Source organism: Mauremys reevesii, linkage group 2, assembly GCF_016161935.1.
Source record: "Mauremys reevesii isolate NIE-2019 linkage group 2, ASM1616193v1, whole genome shotgun sequence".
Classification (NCBI taxonomy): domain Eukaryota; kingdom Metazoa; phylum Chordata; order Testudines; family Geoemydidae; genus Mauremys; species Mauremys reevesii.
In genome coordinates this window covers 265754631-265779609 of record NC_052624.1, presented here as the reverse complement: position 1 = coordinate 265779609, position 24979 = coordinate 265754631, and the positions used below count along the sequence as shown (strand labels likewise).

The 24979-nt window shown below is 46.6% G+C and overlaps 1 protein-coding gene and 1 long non-coding RNA gene across 9 annotated transcripts in view; one reads left to right on the top strand and one right to left on the bottom strand.

Annotated features, from left to right (window-relative positions):
- ATAD2 (ATPase family AAA domain containing 2) overlaps positions 1-15823 on the top strand; it is an 80627-nt gene extending 64804 nt beyond the window's left edge. For all 8 annotated transcript variants that reach the window (XM_039521250.1, XM_039521251.1, XM_039521252.1 and 5 more), the window contains 3 exons: positions 4706-4839; positions 10309-10437; positions 15623-15823. In XM_039521250.1, coding sequence (XP_039377184.1) covers positions 4706-4839; positions 10309-10437; positions 15623-15676 — 317 coding nt within the window. In that variant the 3' untranslated portion in view covers positions 15677-15823. The remainder of the gene's footprint in view (positions 1-4705; positions 4840-10308; positions 10438-15622) is intronic.
- Positions 10363-24978, bottom strand: LOC120396426. Its single transcript, XR_005593135.1, has 3 exons — positions 24790-24978; positions 24290-24319; positions 10363-11221 (listed from the first exon to the last, which is right to left on the bottom strand). It is a non-coding gene; the product is annotated as an uncharacterized LOC120396426 (long non-coding RNA).
- Position 24979: the final 1 nt, after the last annotated feature.

Here is a 24979-nt window from a genome sequence, read left to right as displayed (position 1 = left end):
CGCCTCGTAGGCGAAGCAGGAGTGCTATGAGGAGGCAGCATCCCTCGGGGTAGAACTCTGGTCAGCCCAAATCTCCGCCCAGGCCCAGACCCTCCTTTTGAAGGTGCAGTTGAGGATGGCTCACCAGTTCGGATTCTGGATCCATCCCCTCTTACCTTCTCATCCTATCTATCCCCTTCCTACTATGCCTGGACCCATATCATCTCAGACCATTGGGTGCTCCGCACGGTAGAGGGGATATTCCATCCAATTTTGTGCCCTTCTGCCCCTCCACTCCCCTTCCCTGCCCCTCTTCAAGGACCCCTCTCATGAGCAACTTCTAATTCAGGAAGTGCAGTCCCTCCTCTTAGTGGGGGCAGTGGAGGAGGTTCCTCAGGAGCTAAGGGGCCAGGGCTTCTACTCCTGGTATTTCCTAATACCAAAAGCCAAGGGGGCCTCAGACCCATCCTGGACCTGCTCAACAAGTTTTGTAAAAAGGCTCACGTTCTGCATGGTCTCACTAACCTCCATTATCTCCTCATTGGATCCAGGAGACTGATATGCCGCCCTCAACTTGAAGGACACACATTTCTACATGGCAATAGTTCCCTCCGGCAACACAGACGTTACCTCAGATTTGTGGTGTGCAACGGCCACTATCAGTTTGCCGTCCTCCCTTTCAGCCTGTCAGCACCCCTCTAGTTTTCACCAAATTCATGGCTGTCATTGTGGCGCTCCTGTGCAACTGCCAGATACAGGTTTTCCCATACCTCGACGACTGGCTGATCAAAGGCTGCTCCAGAGCCTAGGTGGAGGATCAGGTCGGCTTCATAAGAAGGACCTTCCTCAAACTAGGTCTCCTTCTCAATGAGGCCAAATCCACTATGTCTCCTGTGCAGAGGATAGAATTCACAGGTGCAGTACGGGACTTGACCCAAGCCAGGGCGTACCTCCTGGAAGCCAGGTTCCGGTCGCTAGGGGACATTATATGGGGCCTCAGGCAGTTCCCCATGACCACAGCAAGGAACTGTCTGAAACTGCTGGGACACATGGCTGCATGCACTTACATAGTGCAGCGTGCCAGTCTCGGACTTCGCCCACTCCAGTCATGGCTGGCGTCGGTTTATCGACCAGCCTGGGACTCTCTGGACAGCATTGTAACCTTGCCCCGCCCAGTACTGGACTTCCTTCAGTGATGGCTTGACCCACAGGTGGTTTGTGTGGGAATTCCCTTCACTAGCCCTCAGCCATCTCTTTCATTAGTGACAGATGCCTCAGATCTGGGCCAGGGAGCTCATTTGGGAGACCTCAGGGCCTCTGGTCTGAGGCGGACCTCACTCAGCATATCAATTTCAGATAGCTGAGAGCGGTGCACTTGGTGTGCTAGGTTTTCAGAACCCACATAGCTGACAGGTGCATTTCAGTCCTCATGAACAACACCACGGCGATGTTTTATATCAACAAACGGGGGTGCATGCTCCTCTCCACTGTGCCAGGAAGTCCTCGCACTGTGAGACTTCTGCGTAGAGCACTGAGTACACCTGCAGGCTTCGTATCTCCCCCAAGTACAGAACGAGTTGGTGAATAGTCTTAGATGAACTTTTCATGGCCACAAGTGATCCCTCCGGCCGGATATAGTGAGCTCAATTTTCCATCTCTGGGGCTCTCCCCAGGTAGACCTGTTCACCACACGCGGCAACAGGAAATGTCAACTGTTCTCCTCCTTCATGAATCACAGCCCAGGGGTCATCACAGATGCCTTCCTTCTCCTATGGGGGGACTGCCTGCTTTACGTGTTCCCACTGATACCGCTGTTCCACAAGGTGGTACTCAAGATTCGCAGGGACTGGGCCTGGGTCATACTGATCGCTCCACCATGGCCACGCCAGCACTGGTTTACATCGCTCCTGGAAATGTCTACAGCAACCCTGCTCACCTTGTCATTGGTCCCAGCACCCGAACCTAGAGTCGTTCCACCTCACGGCCTGGATGCTCCATGGCTAAATACTGTGGAACTGACCTGCTCGGATCAAGTCAGGCAAGTTCTCCATGGCAATAGGAAGCCCTCTACGAGGGCAATGTACCTTGCCAAGTGGAAGAGGTTCTCTCTCTGGTCGGAGCAATGCAGTTAGTCACCAGTGCTCACTCTCATACCGTTCATACTGGACTACCTCCTTCACCTTAAACAACGGGACCTGTCCTTGTCAATAAGAGTCCACTTGGCTGCCATCTTTGCCTTCCATCTGGGCGCAGACGACTTCTCGGTCTTCGCAAACCCTATAGTCAGCGGTTTCCTCAAAGGCCTCGACAGACTCTTCCTGCAAATGCATCAGCCTGTCCCGGCTTGGGACCTTAACCTGGTCCTCACCAGGCTTACAGGCCCTCCATTTGAGCACTGGCAACGTGCTCCCTGCTTTCTCTCTTACAAGGTGGTATTCCTCGTGGCGATAACCTCAGCTAGGAGAATGTCAGAGCTCAGGGCCCTTACATCTGAGCCACCTTTCAATTTTTTATAAGGATAAGATCCAGCTCAGGCCTCATCTGGCATTTCTCCCTGAAGTTGTCTCCCAGTTCCACATGAGCCAGGACCTCTTCCTCCCAGTGTTTTACCCCAAGCCACACTCCTGCGATAGGGAGTCTAGGCTTCACTCATTGGATGTACGTGGGGCGCTGGCCTTCTATATAGAGGACTAAGCTGTTCCGCAAGTTTGTCCAGCTTTTCATAGCAGTGGCAGACAGAATGAAGGGCCTCCCTGACTCATCCCAGCACATCTCATTGTGGATCACACCCTGCATTCGGGAGTGTTATGACCTGGTGAAGGTGACTGCCCTGCCAATTACTGCTCACTCCACCAGGGCTCAGGGCTCCTCAGCCGCGTTCCTGGCGCAGGTCCCCACCCAGGAAATCTGCAGAGCGGCAACATGGTCCACGTTTACGATGCACTAGGCTATCACACAACAGGCCGGAGACGATGCGGCCTTTGGATGAGCTGTGCTCCAATCAGTAGATGACTCCAACCCCATCTCCTAAACTTTGGCTTGTGAGTCACCCGGTTGGAATGGACATGAACAATCACTCAAAGGAAAAATGGTTACTCACCTTCTTGTAACTATTCTTTGAGAAGTGGTGTTCATGTCCATTCCAATACCCACCCTCCTACCCCTCTGTCGGAGTAGCCGGCAAGAAGGAACGGGAGATGGAGGGTCGTCAGGGCCCTATATTGGGCACCATGAAGGCGCAACTCCAGGGGGTGCCCAGGCCAACCTTATGGATGCTGCAAAGGGAAAAATCTTCCAGCTGGCGTGCACGCGGCGCACACGCACAACCTGGTTGGAATAGACATGACCACCACATCTCGAAGAACAGCAGTTAGGAGAAGGTGAGTAACTGTTTTTTGCTGATAAGTGCAAATTGAGGCACATCAGAGAACTTTTAACTACTTGTATACCTTTATAGTTTTCTAAATTAATTATCACCTTGGGAAGGGACCTGGTTGTCATTGTGGACAGCTCAGTGAAGACCTCTGCTCAATGTATAGCTGCAGTCAGAAAAGCAAACAAGATATTAGGATGCATTAGGAATGGGGTGGAGAATTAACATGGAAAATATTATATAACTCAACAGTGCAGTCACCTCTAAAACAGTGTTTCTCAACGACTGGTCCATAGACCAGCACTGGTGCCTAAGATTTCCCTGACACAGTTTAGAAAAGCAGCAAGCAGGTCCCTGGTATCAAAAAGTTTGAGAAGCACTGCTCTAGAATACTGTGTGCAGTGGTGGTCATGCCATCTAAAAAAAAAATTATAGACTATGGGGTTCTGAAAAAGGTGATTAAAAATTATTAAGGGCATGGAAAAATTCATATATAAAGAGAAATTGAAGAGACTGATTGTTTGTTTACCTTGAAAGCAGATACTTTTTCAAACAGTATGCAATTAAACTGTAGAACTCCATTGTCACAGGATGTTGTTGAGGCCAAAAACTTAGCTAGATTCAAAAAGAGATTAGACACTCTTATGGATAATAGGAATATCCAGAGGTGTTATAGTTAATGCTAACAATCCTTGGAAGAGATATTAAGTCTTATGCTCCAGTATTTAAATAGTTTTTTAACTGCTAGGAATTAATTGGGGGTGGGGAGGTGTGACTTATCCTACATCTGCCTCTTGTAAGTGTTTTGCACCTTCCTCTGAAGTATCCAGTGTTCGATACTGGAGTAGATGGACTGTGGATCTGATTCAATATGGCAATTTGCGTGTGCCTATAAATGTTACCTAATTATGATTTTCTACCCAGTCTTCCCCATTTGAGAAACCATTTGAGTGATTTTTTACATTGTCTGCTTTGAAATCCATGTCTATAGTTAAGTTTGTAAGATGTTACAGTTAAGAATTTATGATTAATCAGCTAATAAGATTTTAGCATTTCATTACAACTTTAGATGCTTTTATTTAGAGAGGGGTTTTTGGGACGTGGCATGGTGAAGTCTGAACTGTATCTTGTGTGTATTGGAAAAGAAGCACAAAACCAAACATCTCAAACTGGGAAATGCAAGTAATAGGAAATCACTGGGCAATGCAATTTCCATTTTGAAGCCCTGCCTTTGACGCTCCAGAGAGATGATACCCTAGTCTAGTTCAACAGAACTGTTGGATCTTTGGTCTATGAATTAATCCAGATAATTTGAGAGAAATCCTTATTTTAAAGTTTAATTTTTCATCCTAGATGTGTGTGTACTTCGTATGACCCGTTGTAGACGTTCTCAAGTAGAACAGCAGCAGCTCATCAGTGCTGAGAAAGCCATAGAGATCCTCACTGAGCCAGCTTCCCCTCTTATTGTGGACTATGAAGAACTTAAAGTATGTATACGTTCTATTTTCTGAACACTGAAGTAGGGTTAAATAAGATAACTCGCTATAACTGGCATTGGTTAATTGAAGATTAAAATAATTATAGTGCTTGCTTTTTCCCCGATGAAAATGGTGGTGGCCTTCTATTTTTGCTTTCCATTAAATCCTAGAAAAGATCAGTTATAGTCCAGATTTTAATTCATAAAAGGACTTGTTAAATTTTGGAACCACATATTTAAAAGCTCTTAGTAGTGTTAGTTATTAATACAGTGTTTACTATGACCCTTAAACTTTTTAAATGTAGGTTCCTAATATAAAGATCTTATTTCTGGTAGGAATGCATTCAAAACATAGTAAATTAGCTTCAGGCTCCAGTTCTCTCTCTCGCCAAGTTTGTTTGGATATGGTGATAATATGTATTTACTTGATTCCTTTCAAAGCATGATGTTACAATTTTTCTTTGAGTGATGGTCTCTGTTTGTTTCACACCTGGGTATGCATGTGCACCATGCTCCTGAGTCTTGATTTTTTTGGCAAGCAGTGGCTGTTGGTCCATACATGCGCAATAGCTGTCCTCGTACTCCAAACTGAGAGCATAAAAGGCATCCTAATGCCTCTCCAGTTCCTTCTTACTGCTGCACGGTCTGAGCCTGAATCCTCAGTATACTTATCTCCCGTCTACTTCATCATTTCTATAAATATATTGTAAATACTGTGTACTAGTATTTTTCTGGTATAGTGTAGTTAGATAGTTGTTTCTCCTTTGTTCCCCACTCTGGGGAATTTTTCCCCTCTGAAGAGTCTGGGATTATGCCCAGGGTTCCAGGATTTAAGAACTGTGCTTCTTGCTCTTTTTCTTTTTTTTCTTTTTTTTCTTCCCCTGTGAGTTATCTATGTCAGTGCTGCTTCTACTGCCTAGGTGAGGCGCATATCTCAGCCAAGTGCAGCATCTGCTGCTCCTTTCCCCCGAGAATTTGAGAGAGTCAGGAACCAAGGCTTAATTACTTGATGGAGAAAGCAATGAGACCTCAGTCAAGTGGTCCTCCACAGAAGCAGTTCTCCATATCAGTCTTTTGGAACTGAGGACTGTCAGGAATGCCTGTGGACTTTTTGCCATTCATCAAGAATACCCACACAAAGGTCATGATGGACAATATGACCTGTGTGTTTTGCATAAATCTCCAGAGGGGTGCCAGATCTTCCTCCCTCTGCACAGAAGCACTCAAACTTTTTGGAATTGGTGCATTCATCACAATGTGCTCATGTGAGCCACCAGGGATACAGAACATGACAGCGAACAGTCTGTCAGAACTTTTCTCACAACCACTAATGGGAACTGAATTCAGAGGTGCTTTGCAACATATTCACCCTTTTGGGGAGCCCTGACTACAGATCTCTTCGCTACTTATCAGAACATGAAATGTCCTCCAGGTCAAGTCTGTGGAACCATTCACTGGGAGACACCATCATCCTCCATGGGACAGGTGGTACTTGTATGCCTTCGCCCCATTTCCTCTTCTAGCCAAAATCCTGTTGAAAATTCAATGAAATAAAGCAAGAGTTATTCTGATTTCCCCCTCCTGGCCAAGACAAGTCTGGTTCCCTTACCTGGAACAGATGGCAGTATGTACTCCGGTTCCTCTTTGGCCCATTCTTCATCTACTCTCTCAAAATGACAGCCTGATCCTTCACCCCAACCTGCAGATCCTCCGCCTCGATGCTTGGCTCTTTCTTAGTTCCAGGACTTAGAGGTTGAATGTTCTGACGAGGCGAAAGATGTGTTGCTACACAGCTGAAAGTTTGACCTCTCAACGTACTTATCTACAAAAATGGAAAGGATTCCAAATTTGGTGTCGTTCTAAGCACATAGACCCAACCTTTTCCTCCCTCCCTCTGATTTTAGACTACGTTCTAGCTGTCAAAAAGTCAACTCACCCAGCTCCCTTAAGGTACACCTCACGGCCATGACAGCCTTCCACCATCAAGTAGAGGGATACTATGTGATCACTTTCCCATCAATACATAGATTCCTTAAGGGCATTGGGAATCTCTTCCCACATGTGAGACGACATGCTCCAACCTCAGAGCTTTGACTAGACCTCCCTTTGAGTACTCTATAGTAACCGATTCCACTCTGAAGCCCAAGCCCTCCATGGGGGATACTGCTGTGAAGTCATCTACAGTGGAGCACCCATAGGGACACTACTCCCAAGAAGAGGAAGTTACTGAGCTGTGCAGTAATGATGGTTCAAGATGTGTGTCCTTATGGGTGCTCCACAACCCACCCTCCTCCCCTCTACTTCGGAGTTCTCAATATGTACTCCTGGGGGAGTTCTGCACCAAAAAATTAAATTATGTGCAGAATGTTTTGAAATTATGCAGAATTCTGCATATGTTGTGTCAAAATAACACCATATAATCATTCCAGTTTCAATTATTTTGGTTTATTTCAAAATACCTATTAACAAGTATGTCAACAATACACACAACAACAAAAAAGATTCCCCCAGGAGTAAAGAGTTAAACCCCTATGACAACCCAGTTCCAGTTGAGGGATGCTGGAAGGGATGCATGGACCCGCAGAGCCCAGACGCCTGTATTCGCGTTCCCCCAGAGCCCAGCTATGGGGCACCCCTTGGCCCCAAAGCCCAGACACCTGCACCTCTTCCCTCGCTCCCAGAGCTTTTACTCCCCCACAGCTTCCTTACTGTCCCCTCTGGGGACGTGATGTGGTGTAGCCATGCCTTTCTTCGCCCTTTGCCAGAGCTGGTTCTCCTGGATCCTCTCCCATCCCCTGGAAAATGAAGATCAAGCAAGGCAGTCAGAGCTTGCAGAGCCTTCATCCCCGCTGAGCTGGGTGCTCTGCTCACTGCAAGCTGGGCTCTGCAAAGTTCAGTGGTCCCTAATGGCAGCCAGAAGCTCTGCGGATCCAATTCTGCAGGAAAAACATGGAATTCTGTGCAAATACTGCATTGCACAGTGGCGCAGGATTCCCCCAGGAATAAATATGGGGTTCTGCAGTAGAGAAGGAACTGAGGGGGGGTTGTCTGCGCAGTGCTAGATAGCCTTGAGGGAGGGACAGTGCATGTGCAGGCTGAACGGACACTGCTATCTTAAAATCTCCGATTAGAGGTGCCAAGGCACAGATGCACCTACAGTGGAGCACCCGTAGGAGAACACATCTTGAAGAACCATTGTTACTCACATTGTGGTGTAACTTCCTCTTTTTACTTTTACCCTACTACAATTTTTCCTGTATCCTGAGGCTTAGACCTAATTTGTAGAGGCAAAATAACTTTTTTTTTTTAATGAGGCAGACTAAATCCATTCAAATTTATTTGTATTGAATAATCTGAAACATTCAGTGAATCTCTCCAAGAAAGAACGTTTCTTTTTTCCATAGTAGGCCTAGAACCTTAAGGACCTAATAAGGTGCACACATTCATAGGTGCTTCAGGAACTATAACCATTTGTATGTGGGAATTCTGCCATAGAAATTTAGTTGTAGTTCATCACTCCTGCCTTACCACTGCCATCTCAGCTTCTAAAGCTTTTTTGGGGGTGATGCAGCAGTGAGAAGATTCTTTCCTCCTTCTGTTCCTCTTAGAGGGACCAAAATTTCTGGGGCTCTTCAGCCCTGAATGGGACCTCCTAACTGAGCTGCTTCTGTTTGTTCTGTCATCTCCTGTACCATAGTAGAGCAGACCAAATGGGGCAAGTTGAAGCGTCTCAGCTCCTTTCCCCTGGAAAAGTGTCTATGGCTATACTTACCTACATGCCTCCAGCTTTCATCCAGACCAGACCACACCACACGATCCATTGTCTACAGCTAAGCTCTAAGATACAACCGCATTTGCTCCAACCCCTCAGACAGAGACAAACGCCTACAAGATCTCTATCAAGCATTCTTACAACTACAATACCCACCTGCTGAAGTGAAGAAACAGATTGACAGAGCCAGAGGAGTACCCAGAAGTCACCTACTACAGGACAGGCCCAACAAAGAAAGTAACAGAACGCCACTAGCCGTCACCTTCAGCCCCCAACTAAAACCTCTCCAGTGCATCATCAGGGATCTACAACCTATACTAAAGGACGATCCCTCACTCTCTCAGATCTTGGGAGACAGGCCAGTCCTCGCTTACAGACAGCCCCACAACCTGAAGCAAATACTCACCAGCAACCACACAACAAAAACACTAACCCAGGAACCTATCCTTGCAACAAAGCCCGTTGCCAATTCTGTCCACGTATCTATTCAAGGGACACCATCATATGACCTAATCACATCAGCCACGCTATCAGAGGCTCGTTCACCTGCACATCAACTAATGTGATATATGCCATCATGTGTCAGCAATGCCCCTCTGCCATGTACATTGGCCAAACCGGACAGTCTCTACGCAAAGGAATAAATGGACGCAAATCGGACATCAAGAATTATAACATCCAAAAACCAGTTGAAGAACACTTCAACCTTCCTGGTCACTCAGCTGCAAACCTCAAGGTTGCAATACTCCAACAAAAAAAACTTCAAAAAAAGACTCCAACAAGAAACTGCAGAATTGGAATTCATTTGCAAACTGGACATCATTAAATTAGGCTTGAATAAAGACTGGGAGTGGATGGGTCATTACACAAAGTAAAACCTATTTCCCTATGCTAATTTTTTCCCTACTGTTACTCACACCTTCTTGTCAACTGTTGGAAATGGGCCATCCTGATTATCACAAAAGTTTTTTGTTGGTTTTTTTTTCTCCTGCTAATAGCCCACCTTAATTGATTACTCTCATTATAGTTAGTATGGCAACACCCATTTTTTCATATTCTTTGTGTATATATATCTTCCTACTGTATTTTCCACTGCATGCATCTGATGAAGTGGGTTTTAGCCCATAAAAGCTTATGCTCAAATAAATTTGTTAGTCTCCAAGGTGCCACAAGTACTCCTCGTTCTTTTTGTCTGTGGGCTGTAACTGCTCCCAGCCCACTGACTCTCTGGGTTATCTGGCTATATTTCCTTGAGGTGAATGAGACTTACGGGTATCTTATGGCCTAACACCCACTCCTGAAGGCCCTGCATTGCAACATCCATTCCTCTTGTCAAGTGAGGCAATATATAGCTACTGCTGGAATGGTTTAGTCACTTACGAGTCACTTCCTGCTGTTCTGGGAGAAGAGTTAACTTGTAACAGTAATCCCTCACATGACAGTGTTGTGCTGTTGCTGGTCTGGCTCAGAATTTTCAGGCTTCCTTTTTCTCTGAGGTATTAAACTATTTATTTTTGCTTAACACTAACAGGCATATCTCAGTTCTTTCTGAAAACTATTCTCTTGTGTATTACTTTTTTGTTAATGATACAAAAGTCCCCCGTTATTTTGCCATTGAAATGTCTTATCTTTATTATATATGTTCAGATTGTCAAAAGCCTATGCAGATTTTTAACACAATTTTAAATATATACATTTCCCTCCTAGAAACTGTTAAAGATAGTCACCGAAAAAAGTAGAGACTACAATATATTTCAGTTGGAAAAACTTTATGCAATACTCAGTCAATGTATTTATCGACATCGCAAAGACTATGACAAGACCAAATTAATACAGGTAAAGATATTTAAATATTAAACCACTCTTTTTTTAAATGTTGTATAATCAACTGCATTCTACTTTTAAAACTAATATTTGAGTATTCCTGATGTAAAGATTATCTCGTTCCATTTTCACTAATCTCTCCACATCTTAGTAGCCTGTCTGAAATAAATTATTGATCTCAGTCTAATGGACATGTATCCATATCACAAAACCACCATCATATTTGGCACAGTTGTTGGCAGATTCAGCAGACAAAAAAATTGACTGAACATGGAGACAGTCTCACCCACACAACTTTTTTCAAAAGATTAAACCACATATGTACTCTTCAGAGCCAGCATTTTGGAACAAAAACTATACAAAAAGGGCCCCACTCTGTTATTTCCTCTTTTAGCCTGCCAGTGCAGGCACAAAATCCAACTTGTCCCTTTGGAGGATTAATCTTTATTATTTTGCAAGTGTTTTTTTGTGTGGTGCTTAGGTTTGTGTTCATGAAGGATTCATCTACTTTTAGACATGGAGCAGAAAGGGGCGCTTCTCTTGCTCTTCGAGTGATTGCTCATGTCAATTCCAAATAGGTGTGTGCGCGCCACAAGCATGATCGTCGGAAGGTTTTTCCCTAGCAGTATATGTTGGGTCGGCTGTGGAGCCCCCTGGAGTGGCGCTTTCATGGTCATGTGTATATAGGTCCCTTCTGACCTGCCACCTCTTCAGTTCCTCCTTACCACCAGTGACAGTTGTTGGGGCAGCTTCTCTTGCATTAGCAGGCGATTCCTAGTGGACTCTGTTTTTCTCCCTGTAAATAGTTTGAAAGTATAGTTAGTAATAAAGTTATAATTACTGATAAGTATAGTAGTATAGTTAAGTTTTAGTAGGTGGTCCTCCCTGGATGAGGCGGTAGCAGGCACATCCACCACACCTGCCGACTATGGACACCAGGGCTCATCAAGGCCTGCTTAGGAGGGTGGCCCAGAACCTGAACTTGCAGGCAGAGGAGGTCTCTGAGGACATGGATCTCATGGTGGATATTTTGTCCCCTGAAGGGCCCTCGAGAGTGGCTCTGCCCCTCATCAAAATTATACAGAATACCACCAAGATGCCTTGGCACACACCCTCCCCTATCCCGCCAATGGGGTGGAGCGCAAATACTTTGTGCCATCTAAGAAGTACGAGCACCTCTTTACATACCCCCAAGGGGAAGGGGGGTGAACCACAAAGAGTGGCAGGGGCAACCGGGGCCTACGCCCAAATCCAAGGATGCTAAGAAGCTGGACCTCTTCGGTCAGAAAGTCTACTGTACCCAGGGGCTCTAGATTTGCATAGCAAACCAGCAAGTGGTCCTGAGCTACTATGCTTATAACTCCTGGAGGTCTCTGGCCAAATTCCAGGAATTGCTCCCAGCTGACTCCTGCTCTGAGTTTGGAGTGATCTTGGAGGAGAGCAAAGGGGTCACCAGCACCTTTCTTCAGGCTGTCCTGGACTCAGCAGACTCGGCCACCCACACCGTGGCCACAACCATAGCTATAAGGCGCAGCTATTGGCTGCAGGTCTCAGGGCTCCCGCATGAGGCCCAGAACGCAATCCAGGACCTGCCCTTCAACCGCTCTGGCCTCTTAATGGGAACAGACAGACTCAAGGTTTCATAGCCTTAAGGACTTGCGGGTGATCCTCAAGTCTTTGGGGCTGCATAGGCCGGCCCCTCAAAGAAACATTTATGCCCCATGCCGCTCCACACTTATACTCTGCCCGTCCTAGACATGACTACAGCAGAAAGCAGGGCAGAAGTGGAGGAGGACTGAGATGAGTGCCTCCTGGCAAGGCTGGGGCTCAGCTAAGCAGCCTTTGAGCTCAAAGCCAAACTTGTGAATGTGCGCCCGAGGATGGAACACCAATTCAATGCCCGGATCCTACCCCGTCCCTTTTTGAACAATCTATCCCATTTCTACCATGCCTGGGCTCAAATAACCTCAGCATGGTAGAATTGGGATATTCTCTCCAATTCTGTTCCCTTCCACCCTCCCCGTCCCCCTTCAGGGACCCTTCTCACAAGCAACTTCTAGTGCAGGAGGTGCAAACACTCCTACAGCTTGGGGGCAGTAGAGGAGATTCCTCTGAAGTACAGGGGCAGGGGATTCTACTACTGTTACTCCTTAATCCTCAAGGCCAAGGGTGGGCTCAGGCCCATTTTAGACTGCGAAACCTCAACAAATTCATGAAGAAATTGAAGTTCCACATGGTCTCCCTGGCTTCCATCATTCCCTCTCTGAATCTGGGGGCTGGTATGCTGCCCTTGACTTGAAGGACGCATACATCCACATCTCCATAATCCCTTCGTACAGACAGTTTCTGCGATTTGTGGTCAGCAGCACACACACTCAGTGCACAGTCCTCCCCTTCAGCATATTGGCGGCCTCCTGGATGTTCACCAAGTGCATGGCAGTTGTGGCGGCCTTTCTTCAAAAGCGTCAGGTGCAAGTCTTCCCATACCTAGATGACTGGCTCATCAAGGGCTGGTCCTGAGCCCAAGTGAACCTGGTACATCCAACGTTCCTCAAACTCGGTCTAATCCTCAACGTGGCGAAGTCGACTCTAGCTCCCACTCAGAGACTAGAATTCATCGGGGGCCTCTTGGACTCGACCCAGGCCAAGGGCGTTCCTGCCAGAGTCTCGTTTTCTGGCCACGAGCACCATCGTTCAAGGTCTCCACCGGTTCCCCACCACAGCAGCCAGAAATTGCCTAAAATTGCTCGGACATATGGCAGCATGTACTTGCGTAGTGCAGCATGCAAGGCTGTGGCTACATCCCCTTCAGGCATAGCTGGCCCAAGTGTACAGGCCGAACCAGGACCATCTAGACGGTCTGGTCAGTGTCTTCTCGGATCCCTCTGATAGTGGCTCAATCCACTGGCCGTCTGTGCGGGAGTACCCTTCTCCAAACCTCAGCCGTCGCTGTCGCAGATGCATTGGTACTGGGGTGGGGAGAGTACCTGGGCGACCTCAGAACTCCAGGCCTATGGTCCCAAGCAGAATGATCGCTACACATCAAAGTCGGGGAGCTGCGTGCGGTGCGTCTAGCTTGCCAGGCATTTCAGGCCCATCTTCAGAGCAAATGTGTATCGGTGTTGACAGACAACACCACAGCGATGTTCTATATACACAAACTGGGTGGTGCTTGCTCCTCTCCCCTGTGCCAGGAAGCCCTCAGGTTGTGGGACTTTTATATTGCACACTCGATACAGTTGGAGTTGTATTTGCTGGGTACTCAAAACGAACTGGCTGATTGCCTCATTGGATCCTTCCACAGCCACGAATGGTCTCTCCAACCAGACGTTGTCAGCAATATTTTCCTGAGGTGAGGATCTTCCCAAGAATACCTGTTCATGACATGGAGCAACAGGAAGTGCCAGCAGTTCTGCTCCTTCCTGAATCACAGCCCCAGCTTGATTGCGGACACCATTCTCATCTCATGGAGAGGTCGCCTGCTGTACACATTCCCACCATTTCCTCTCATCCATAAGGTCCTCCTCAAGGTCTGGCAGGACAAGGCATCACTGATTCTCATAGCCCCGGCATGGCCCCGCCAACACTGGTTTTCCATGCTGGTGGACCTCTCGGTGGACACGCCCATAACCTTGCCCATGATTCCAGATCTCATCACGCAGGACCATGGCCACCTTCAGCACCACAACCTGGAGTCTCTCCACCTCACCATGTGGGAACTCCATGACTAAATTTGTTAGAGCTCCAGTGCTCCAATTTGGTTAGGGAGGTTTTCCTTGGTAGTAGAAAGCCCTCCACTTGTGCCACTTATTTGGCCAAGTGGAAAAGGTTCTCTTTGGTCCGCACAGAAGGGTGGTACTCCGCTGCAGTCCTCAATCCCTTTTTATACTGTTCTATTAAAGTATCCACGGCTGGCAGTCTCATCAATCAAGGTGCATCTGGCTGCTAGTTCCACTTTCTGCCCGGGTGCAGTGGGGCAGTCAGTATTTGCTAATACCATGGTTGGACGCTTCCTTAAAGGGCTAGACAGTTTGTACCTACAGGTGCAGCAACCGCCCCTTCCATGGGACCTTAACCTGGTCCTCTCAAGGCTCATCTACACAGAGCATGATTTTCAAACTCTTTCTCATGAAGAGACTTCATGTTCAGCCAGACTTGAGCAGAAATCGCCAGGAGGCATCAAAGGTCCACGTCAGGCAATTCCAGCATTGAGACTCTTAGGTGGTCTGAAATTTAGTCTTTAGAGCCAAAATACATGGGTGTTTGAGCTGTTCATCTATGAATGGCTCCAGTTGCTCTGCTGATCTTTCTACATCTTCTCTTAAGAGAGATTTCTTCCTCCATGCACCGGTCATCCAGATCCGGTCTTCCACATCTGCTGATCACAAAGGATCCTCTGTTCTGATTGTGCAACAATGCAGGTGGCTTCCTTGGATCTAAACAATGTCCTGAAATGGATGCCATTCTCAACCCAGAATCCATCCATAGTGATATGTTTCAAGCATGAGAGGGGAACTCCATTTAGAACATTGGGCTCAAGGAATGCAGAATGCACAAATCTTTTGGAGTTTAGGGCTATCAGGGATTTTTATGTTTTCCTCTAATCCAAAGAAGGAAAGGAAGTGCAGATTGCCCTAGTATTATTTGGGAAAACATGGTGGTTGAACAGGCAAGGGGGAAGCTCTGTCTTATTCTTGTGTCAAGAGGCAGAATGTCTGGGAATAATGATACTACCTGAACAGAATAATTCCTTCAGCTCTGGTTATCCCCTACCTATAACTGGTTGCTTGCATGGTCACTGAAGGTATTGCCTCTGCAGATCAATCCTTGATTCTCCATCTTTCCCTTTATTTTGGATATGTAAGGATGTATCTGAAGCTAGAGAGGAAAAGACAGTTAGGTGGCTTTTTATGCCATTGACTCTAGAATCGTGAATGTGAATGTGTCCAGAAAGGACTGTCTCTCTCATGTGGCAGGGCACATAACTCTACAGTGTAGATATGCAAAGGCAATACATTTGGAGAAAAACAGTTACTGGTGAGTAACTTTTTTTTTTTTCCCTTAGTCATTTTAGCTGAATCTGTCAAATATTTGCAATGGTTAGTGGTAAACATTTTTTTAAAAAAGATTTATAAAGATCTAAAATAGGATTTCCAACTGTTTACACTCATGCTTGTTGCTTTTTGTTCTCTTTCAGGAAATGAAAAAAGAAATTGCAGTCTTCAAGCAAACTGAAGATCGTAATATCTAAAACTGATTTCTACTTTTCTAATCTTTTACTCTAATTTTATGCTTCTTTTGTTAACTGTGCATAGTTCAATATCAGAGTGCATATCCATGTATAAATATATTAAAATATATTGAGACAAGATCAAGTAAAGTCTTTAAATTGCTTATATCTACTTGTGGGGGTTTTTTATGCTACCTTTAGTATGATAAATAGTAAACTGGAAGAGCAGGAGGGCTTTTGGTCTATTGAGATCAGTCTGCCCAGCAGTCCCCTCCCACATGAGTTCACTCAAAGAGCTGCATAAGTCAGTTAAGTACAATTATGACAACAAAAACATGAAAAAATACAAAGTAATGTATTTAAAATTGTAAAAAATATTTGATTATATAACTAAGGAGTTGTGTAATTCACAAGCAGAAAGGGGCAGTCACAGATTTGCTTGCAAATTGATGTAGCACAGATGTTAACTATTCAGCCTTAATGTGTTGGGTTGTTGGGGTGTGTGGTTTTTTTTGTTTTGTTTTTTGTGAGGCGGGGGTTCACCCTACAGAATATAGATCGATATTTTTTGGTGCTGTGTTACTGTATTAAAAGTTGGATCATCTAGTTGATTTTTCTGTATTCTAACCATGGGATATTTTGATGTTACAATCTCAGTTCTTTGAGACTGAAAACATAAGCGTGTGATTCGTTCACAATTTAGAATAACTACTTCATTCAAACAATTTAGCAGTCATACATCAATTAATACTGTGGCAATAGGCAGACATGACTGGGGAGGAGCACGTATGTGGTGTCCAGTTCCTTTTATTCTTCACTCCTTGCCTTATCTTAACTCCCTACATAGGCAGCTACTGTCACAGATGTTGACAGGACTGGCATATCTGGTTCACTGATGAAGTCTGGTTTATTAAGGTGAGAATTTTTTTTAAAGTCTCCAATAAGTATACCAAAAGTGCAAATAACAGAGATGTGAAAACCAATTTAAGAGGAGCAAAAAGTTGGAAGACAAATTTAAGTTCTGTGAAGCTTTGGAATAATGTTATGCTTCAAAAATAGCCATTTCTGTTGCACAGCTTCTTTCCTCCTTCATTGCAAATGGGTAATTCCTCTCCTGAGTGGAATTCAGAGGTGGTACAGAGTTACTACAGGCTCCAAGACTAACCCACACCCTTCAACTCAGGCCACTAGAATTTTTTCTTCCCACAGTGAAACAAGTTGGTAGTTCAGTTTCTCCTAGCTACTTTGTTTTATAACTTTAATTTTATTTCTTTTCATGCAGTAGTGAATTTCAATTTCTAGCTTTGCTCTCCCTTTCCTGATGTGAGGAATCACCAGGTCATTGAGGCGCTAACCATCTGGTTCCTCTTGTACAGCACATCCCGTGTGGGCTCCCTCAGCCTCCCACCACAGCAACAGAAAAGTCCTTCAAGTATCAAGTCAAAAAATAACTGTAGGTGGTTCTTCAGGAGCCTTAGAGGGAGAGGGTGAGCTATGGGCTGCTGCCACAAACTGCTGACCCTTTCTCTATTAGAATGAGGTTTTGAGTTAGATAAGCATTGCTGAGGCTTTGACATCCCTCTCCCGTCTGCTTGAAGCTCAAGCAGGAACATGCAGATTCTCTAGCACTCAAATGAGTGGCAGCCAGCTTGAGATGCTACCTCTCTTCTGTAAACAACCAAAGGAAGTATCATATACACAGCATCCAAAAAATACCCTGCATGACTCTCCTAGGGCAGGAAGCCAGTGGTTTGCAAGGAACTCAATTTTAATTTAATGCCTGAAAAACAAAGGTTTTTTTTTAATTTTTTTTATTAGACGCAAGGTTTCCTGCGCATGCTTCCATTGAGGTCTAAACAGAGATTTCTGGATAAAACCAAATATTAAAAGCATTACATAAAACCCCCCAAAAATTCCTAGGTTTTGGAAACCTAAGTTTGGTGCAGCAGTAGCTGTACCAGTGAAAGACCTCACGCTTTCAGAAAAGGATTTCTTTTTCCAAAGATCCCGTAGGCCACATAAAGTGAAGACACACACACACACACACACCCCCCGCCCAGAAATTTCAAAGCCTCAACTATTGCCATTTCCTACACTTAGGCCTGGTCTACACTCTAAAGTTGGCTCAACGTAAGTAGCCTTGCATCAGCCTACTTGTGCGCTAAAGTTTCTCTCTGGACGGCGTAAGCACCCCATGATGGTGACAAAGTAAAACCACCTTCCCTAATGACATAGAGCTATAGTTGACCTACTGAGGTCAACTCTGTGCGAATGCAGACAGTGCATGACCTGTGTTGACCCTGTAGCAGCAGTCCCACAATACCCCTGTTCCCTGTGACAGTGACCACTCTGGTCACAATTTTAAACTCCATTGCCCAGGGGTCACGGAGACTGGAAGCCATTTCCCCAAGTCCCCTTCATATTTTTTAAATCCTTTTTCCTGATTTTTTTTTCCACCTTGTTGAGTGCACCTAGGAGCTCTCCTTTGTTATGTGCAACTGACCATGTACAGCAAGCTTCAGAGCTTCAGTAAAACAGTCTAATATTTATAAATGCTCAATTACTAACAGCACCCAAAGCTTTAGGCCCAGAGAACAGTCCAGCACAGAACACTAGTGCGGTGACTGTTAAAGGTGCTCTTTCAAAGCCTTCGTCACCTGCATAGCTCCACATCGGGTTCTTGCAATGGCCCTTGTGTCTGGCTGCTCAAAGCCATTCCTCCGCCACCCTAGCAGCAGCTTTCTCCCTTTGCATGACTGATATTACACAGGATGCAACAAGCAGCTATAACCACTGGGATGTTTTTCTCACAGAGATCCAATCTTGTGAGTAAACGTTGACCACGTTGCTTTAGTCTTCCAAGAACACATTCACTGGTCATTCTGCATGTGCTAAGCTGGTAGCTGACTCTTCCCTTGATGCTGTCGAGGTAGCCAGTGTACAACTTCATGAGGAAGTGGTAGGCTAGTTCCCCCAGAATTACTGTTGGTATTGAAATACCAATGGTAATCTGCCAGTCAGGAAAGAATGTCCTGCTTTCAACTTTCTGAACAGCCCTTTGTTCTTCTTCGAGTGCTTGCTCATATCGATTCCAATTAGGTGTGCGCGCACTGCGTGCATGATTGTCGGAAGATTTTACCCTAGCAACAATCAGTGGGTTGGCTGAGGCACCCCTTGGAATGGCGCCCTTATGGCGCCGGATATATGCCCCTGCTGACCCAGCGCCCCCTCAGTTCCTTCTTACTGCCCGTGACGGTTGTTGGAACTGTGGAGCGCGGCATAGCTGATCTCCACTCCCTAGCTTTTTACACCTTTCTCCAACCGCCTCTCCTATTTCCTCCCTGCGTGGTCCCGCATAACTACAGACTGCTGGGTCCTACACATGGAGGACAGTGGATACCGTCTGCAATTTGTTTAGTTTCCCCCTTCCCACCCTCCCTCCCCGTCCCTCTTCAGGGACCCTTCTCATGAGCAACTCCTTCTGCAGGAGGTACAGTCACTCTTGGCACGATAGAAGAGGTTCCATGAGAACTAAGAGGCAGAGGGTTTTACTCCCATTACTTCCTAATCCCCAAGGCAAAGGGCGGGACTACAGCCCATTTTGGACCTCCGTGGACTCAACAAATTCATGGTAAAGATGAAGTTCTGTATGGTTTCCCTGGGGACCATTATTCCTTCCCTGGAGACTGGTACACCGCCCTTGACATGAAGGACGCATACTTCCATATAGCAATTTACCCACCACACAGGCGTTTTCTCTGCTTTGTGGTCAACCAGCAACACTTCCAATTTACTGTACTTCCCTTCGGCCTGTCCACGGCACCAAGGGTCTTTACGAAGTGCATGGCCGTCGTAGCTGCCTCCCTCCCTCGACATTGGATCCAGGTGTTTCCGACGACTGGCTCATTCGGGGTCGCACCGAGCTCCAGGTACAATCTCATGTTTGGTTCACCATGAGCCTGTTCAGACACCTGGGCCTGCTGCTCAATGCTGAAAAGTCCACTTTGCAGCCGACCCAAAGAATAGACTTCATCAGAGCTGTCCTGGATTCAAATCTTGCCTGTGCGTGCCTTCCAGAAGCCCGCTTCCAGGCCATGGCAACCATTATCCTCAGCCTCCAGAACTTCCCGACCTCCACAGCTCGCACGTGTCTTGGTCTTCTGGGCCACATGGCATCATGCACCTTAGTGACCAAACATGCCCGACTACGCCTCCGTCCTCTCCATGCCTGGCTCGCATCAGTCTACCATCCAGGCCGGCACGACTTGGACACAAGGCCTCCGGCAGTACCGTGAGCACTATCGTCCCTGGCTTGGTGGCTGAACCCCAACTTAGTATGTGGGGGAGTGCCATTCCATGCACCACAGCCCTCCCTGGTCCTGACCACGGACGCATCATCTCTGGGCTGGGGTGCTCACCTCAAGAACCTTTGTATACAAGGCCTTGGTCCTCTCAAGAGAGAACCCTACACATCAATGTATGAGAACTGAGTGGTTTGCCTGGCATGTCAGTTTTTCCGTGAGCACCTTCAGGCTGTTGTGTCATGGTCCTCATGAACAACACAACGGCCATGCTTTACATCAACAAGCAAGGGAGAGCGTGATCGTCACCCCCGCCCCTCTGTCGGAAGGCCATCAAATTGTGGGAGTTCTGCATAGCCCACTCAATCCACCTGGTGGCATTTGTTTCTCCCAGGAGTCCAGAACACCTTGGCAGATCACCTCAGCAGATCCTTCCTGGCTCATGAGTGGTCGGTTATCCGTTCTGTTTTCCAGAGGTGGGGATTTCCCCACGTCAATCTCTTCACCTCTCATGAGAATCGGAAGTGTCAGATGTTCTCTCTAGGGGCGCTCCCAGGGCTCCCTGTCGGACGCCTTCCTGATACCATGGAAGGACCATCTGTTTTACACCTTTTCTCCATTCCCATTAGTCCACAAGGTCCTTCTCAAATTGCGAAGGGACAAGGCCTGCTTAATACTGATTGCCCCAGCATGGCCCAGGCAGCATTGGTACACCACACTCCTCAACCTGTCACTGACCGCACCAATTCCTCTTCCGCTGTGGCCAGACCTGATCACCCAGGAGCACAGCTGACTGTGTCATCTGGACCTACAATCCCTCCATCTCACAGTATGGATGCTGCATGGCTAACTCAATCTGAGCTCTGTTGCTCCCGCTCGATGCATCACGTTCTCTTGGGTAGCAGAAAGCCCTCTACTAGGACCATGTATCTGGCCAAATGGAAGCACTTCTGCTGGTGTGCTCTGAGCAATACTGCCCCTCTGGAGGCGTCAGTACCTACCATCTTAGACTATCTCTTGTCCTTCAAACAGCAGGGCCTAGCAGTTTCATCCATCAGAGTACACCTAGCAGCGATTTCAGCCATCCACATGGGCAAAAATGGGCGCTTGGTCTTCTACAATCCTATGGTCAGCAGGTTCCTCAAAGGATTAGAACGTTGTACCCGCACATTCGGCATCTGGCCCCTATGTGGGACCTCAATCTGGTCCTATCCAGGCTCACAGGTATGCCGTTTGAGCCAATGGCCACTCGCTCGCTTTTGTACCTTTCCTGGAAAACCGCTTTCCTTGTCGCTATTACCTTGGCAAGACGTGTGTCGGAGCTTTGAGCCTTCACTTCGGACCCACCATATATGGTGTTTCATAAGGACATAAGCTGTGACCACACCCCACCTTCCTTCCTAAGGTGGTGTCTGCCTTCCATGTCAATCAAGACATCTTCCTTCCGGTCTTATGTGGCTTCGGATAGGTTTCTTGACAGGAACAGCTGCACTCACTAGACATTTGCAGGGCCCTCGCCTTTTACATAGAGCAAACAAAACCTTTCAGAAAGATGACCCAGCTGTTTGTGGCACTGGCAGACCAGATGAAGGACCTCCCAGTCTCCACGCAGCGTATCTCGTCCTGGATTACATCATGCATCCGGGCATGCTATGACTTGGCTGGCACCCCGGCTACGCACCTTACTGCCCACTCAACTTGGGCTCAAGCTTCGTCCTCCGCCTTCCTGGCTCATGTGCCCATACAAGAGATCTGTAGGGCAGCAACTTGGTCTTCAGTCCATACCTTCGCATTTCACACTGCGATAGTGCAGCAGTCCAGGTCCAGGGGTGATGCTGCATTTGGTTCAGTGGTCCTGCACTCTGCGACATCTCTCTCTGACCCCACTGCCTAAGTAAGACTTGGAAGTCACCTAATTAGAATCGATATGAGCAATCACTCGAAGAAAAGATGGTTACTCACCTTTTTGTAACTGTTGTTCTTCAAGATGTGTTGCTCATATCCATTCCAAACCCGCCATCCTTCCCCTCTGTCAGAGTAGCCGGCAAGAAGGAACTGAGGGGGCATTGGGTCGACAGGAGCACAGCCACTCCACGGGGCGCCTCAGCAAACCCACCACGTGTTGCTAGGGTAAAAATCTTCCAACAATCGTGCACGTGGCGCACGCTCACCTAATTGGAATGGATATGAGCAACACATCTCGAAGAACAGTTACAAAGGTGAGTAACCATCTTTTCTTAAACATAGGAGTTTCATCCATCTTCCCTGACTAGTCCACATTGATATCAGTGAATTGTCCCCAATCCACCAACCCTTGCATAACCATGGAAAAGTAGCCCTTTCTGTAGATGTGCTCTGTGGCAAAGTGGGCTGATGCCAAAGTAGGTATATGGGTGCTGTCAGTCCCCCTACCACAGTTTGGGAACCCCATTGCTACAATCCATCCACTATGTCCTTGCACACCACCTGTCCTGTGTAGGAGGAGAAGATTAATGGCCATACATATTTGCATGACAATGGACCCACTGGATTTTCAAACTGTAAAATGATTTCCCACTAACAAATAACAGTCCGGCGTTGCAAGTTTCCAGCATGTGATCACCACTCCTCTGTCAATGCTGCTCTTATTCTGGTGTCCTTGCACTGGAGGGCTGGTGCAAGCTCAGAACACAGATCCAGGAATATGGCCTTCCACGTTAGAAAGTTCCCGTCATCCCAAACATGACTGATGGGATCACAACATAATGCAGTGCTCATTTCTCAAACCCACAAGTGGTGCACCACCATCTGCAAGTGCTCCATGAACGCCACCAACAGCATTGTATTGTTTTCACTTTGTCCCTTAGCAAGCTGTCCTAGAAGAAATTGGCATGCCCCTGTTGTTGCTGTACTTCCTGCAAGCCTGTAAATATAAGAGAATTGTGCATCCTGTATTTGCAACATTTATGATGATAGTGCAAGTCTCTGTTGGCTCCTCACTTCTGTCAGAGATGGCAGAGACCAAAAAGTGCTGTGTGGATTTTGTGCATTTTTTTTAAAGGCACAATAATTGATATATGGGTGGTATTATGGGATGGAGAAAGTTGCATTCTGGGAACTTGACCCCTTACTCTGACGTTCCTGGGCAAGTCATTTCTATCCCAAAAGGTACTATGCAGCAGTGCATGGCATACTGGGATAACTACCCATGGTGCATCGACTTTGTATTGACCCAAGCATTCCTGGTGAGTACTTGCAGTGCTGAAGAAAGCACTTATAAAAGCAGGGGTGGCTCTAGGTATTTTGCCACCCCAAGCACGGCAGGCAGGCTGCCTTTTGGCGGCTTGCCTGCGGGAGGGCCCCAGTCCTGCAGTTTCAGTGGTGCGCCTGCGGGAGGTCGGTGGGACCAGCAGACCCTCTGCAGGCATGCCGCCGAAGGCAACCTGCCTGCCACCCTCCCGGCGACCGGCAGAGCGCCCCTCATGGCTTGCTGCCCCAGCCACGTGCTTGGAGCACTGGTGCCTGGAGCCGCCCCTGTATAAAAGTGTTTATAAAAATTTTGGCAGCCGTCTGCTGACATAACTGACAACCAAAGATTGTAGGGTAAACATGGCCTTAGTAAGGAAAACCTACTTGGTGGTAAGCAAGTGGCTTACCATTTAGGGATATATCCTTGCTTTGAATATGACAGGCCTCAGGTTCATACTGTGGTAAAACTTGGATGTAATGGGCGGTGGGGGATGGCTCCTACCTCAGAGTCTACAAGAAAACTGTCTTAAACAAATCAGTAGCAACCAGTCAGAATAACCAGATATTCTGTGCATCCAAATGCACAGGTCTGAGTATGTTTGGGGAAACATCAGAAGTTAGTAGTGGAGAATATAAAGAGACCTCATCCCTCACTGTCAAAACCAGCATCGCAATCTATTGGTCTCTCTCAACATCAATGGTATTCAAGAAGGGACTAATCCCCAAACAAAACAAAAAAAATCTGGAGCTGGATCTCCAAGGAAATCTTGATGCATTTTCTTCCCAAACTAACACAATCCTCAATATGACTAGACAAAATGAGTGTCAGAGCTTACAATTCCTGTGCAAGACTGCCTTTTTTTCTACCCACTGCACCCAAAGTCTTAAATGGCTGTTAAAAGACAGCAAGGCTTAGATTGCAAGTAACGAATCTAAAGCCATTCATGGACAAGATCACACTCAGTACCTGTTCAGAGAGACACTCTCTGCTGAGTTCTGGAGCCTCTAGCAACAATACTGGACCACCTCTGAATTCCACAGTTGACAGGCATTACCCATTTGTGATGAATTAAGAAAGAAGGTGAAAAAGAAAATTACCACTCACCTCATTCTGAGAAAGATTGAACCAGTTTTTCTGAAATGTTAACAAAAAAAAAAGTCAATCTGAGGCAGATGCCCGGCATGTGACATTTCTGCCCAACCAGCTGAAATGTGGTAATGTTATAAGTAACTGAAAACAGTCTTACAATGGAAAGTAGTAAGTCACATTCACTATAGTTGCTCCAGCTCCACTGGTAAAGAAAGAAAAACAGCACCAATCCATTCTTTTTCCTCCTTGGAGGTCACCTTTAAGAGCAGTGCCCACTCTTTTCAGTGTTTCCAGCACAGAAAGAAAAAAATGTTTGAAACCCAGACATTGCAGCACCCTGCTAATGTGTAAACTGGAAAATGAAACTATCTAATTGGCTTGATTGCATTTATTCATTTCAGACACTTACAAACAGTGAAAAGGAAATTAGAGAAAAAGTTGTAGTAATCTGCTTATTTAGTCACACCCACCCACCCCCGAGAGAGAGAGCCAGCCTTGGGACTCTTGGGTCTTACCTTAGCGGCTCCGTTGGTTAGAGAGCTGCTGTGGAAGTCGTCCACGTGAGCACTAGTCTCCTTGTCCAATCTCTTGCCCTGATCCCTATGGCTGGAATGGAACCTTACTGGGACCAATCACAGGGCAGCCGTCTGTTGTGCCAGCTTTATAAATGGTGGCAGCTACCACTCCCCAGCTTCACACGCAGGG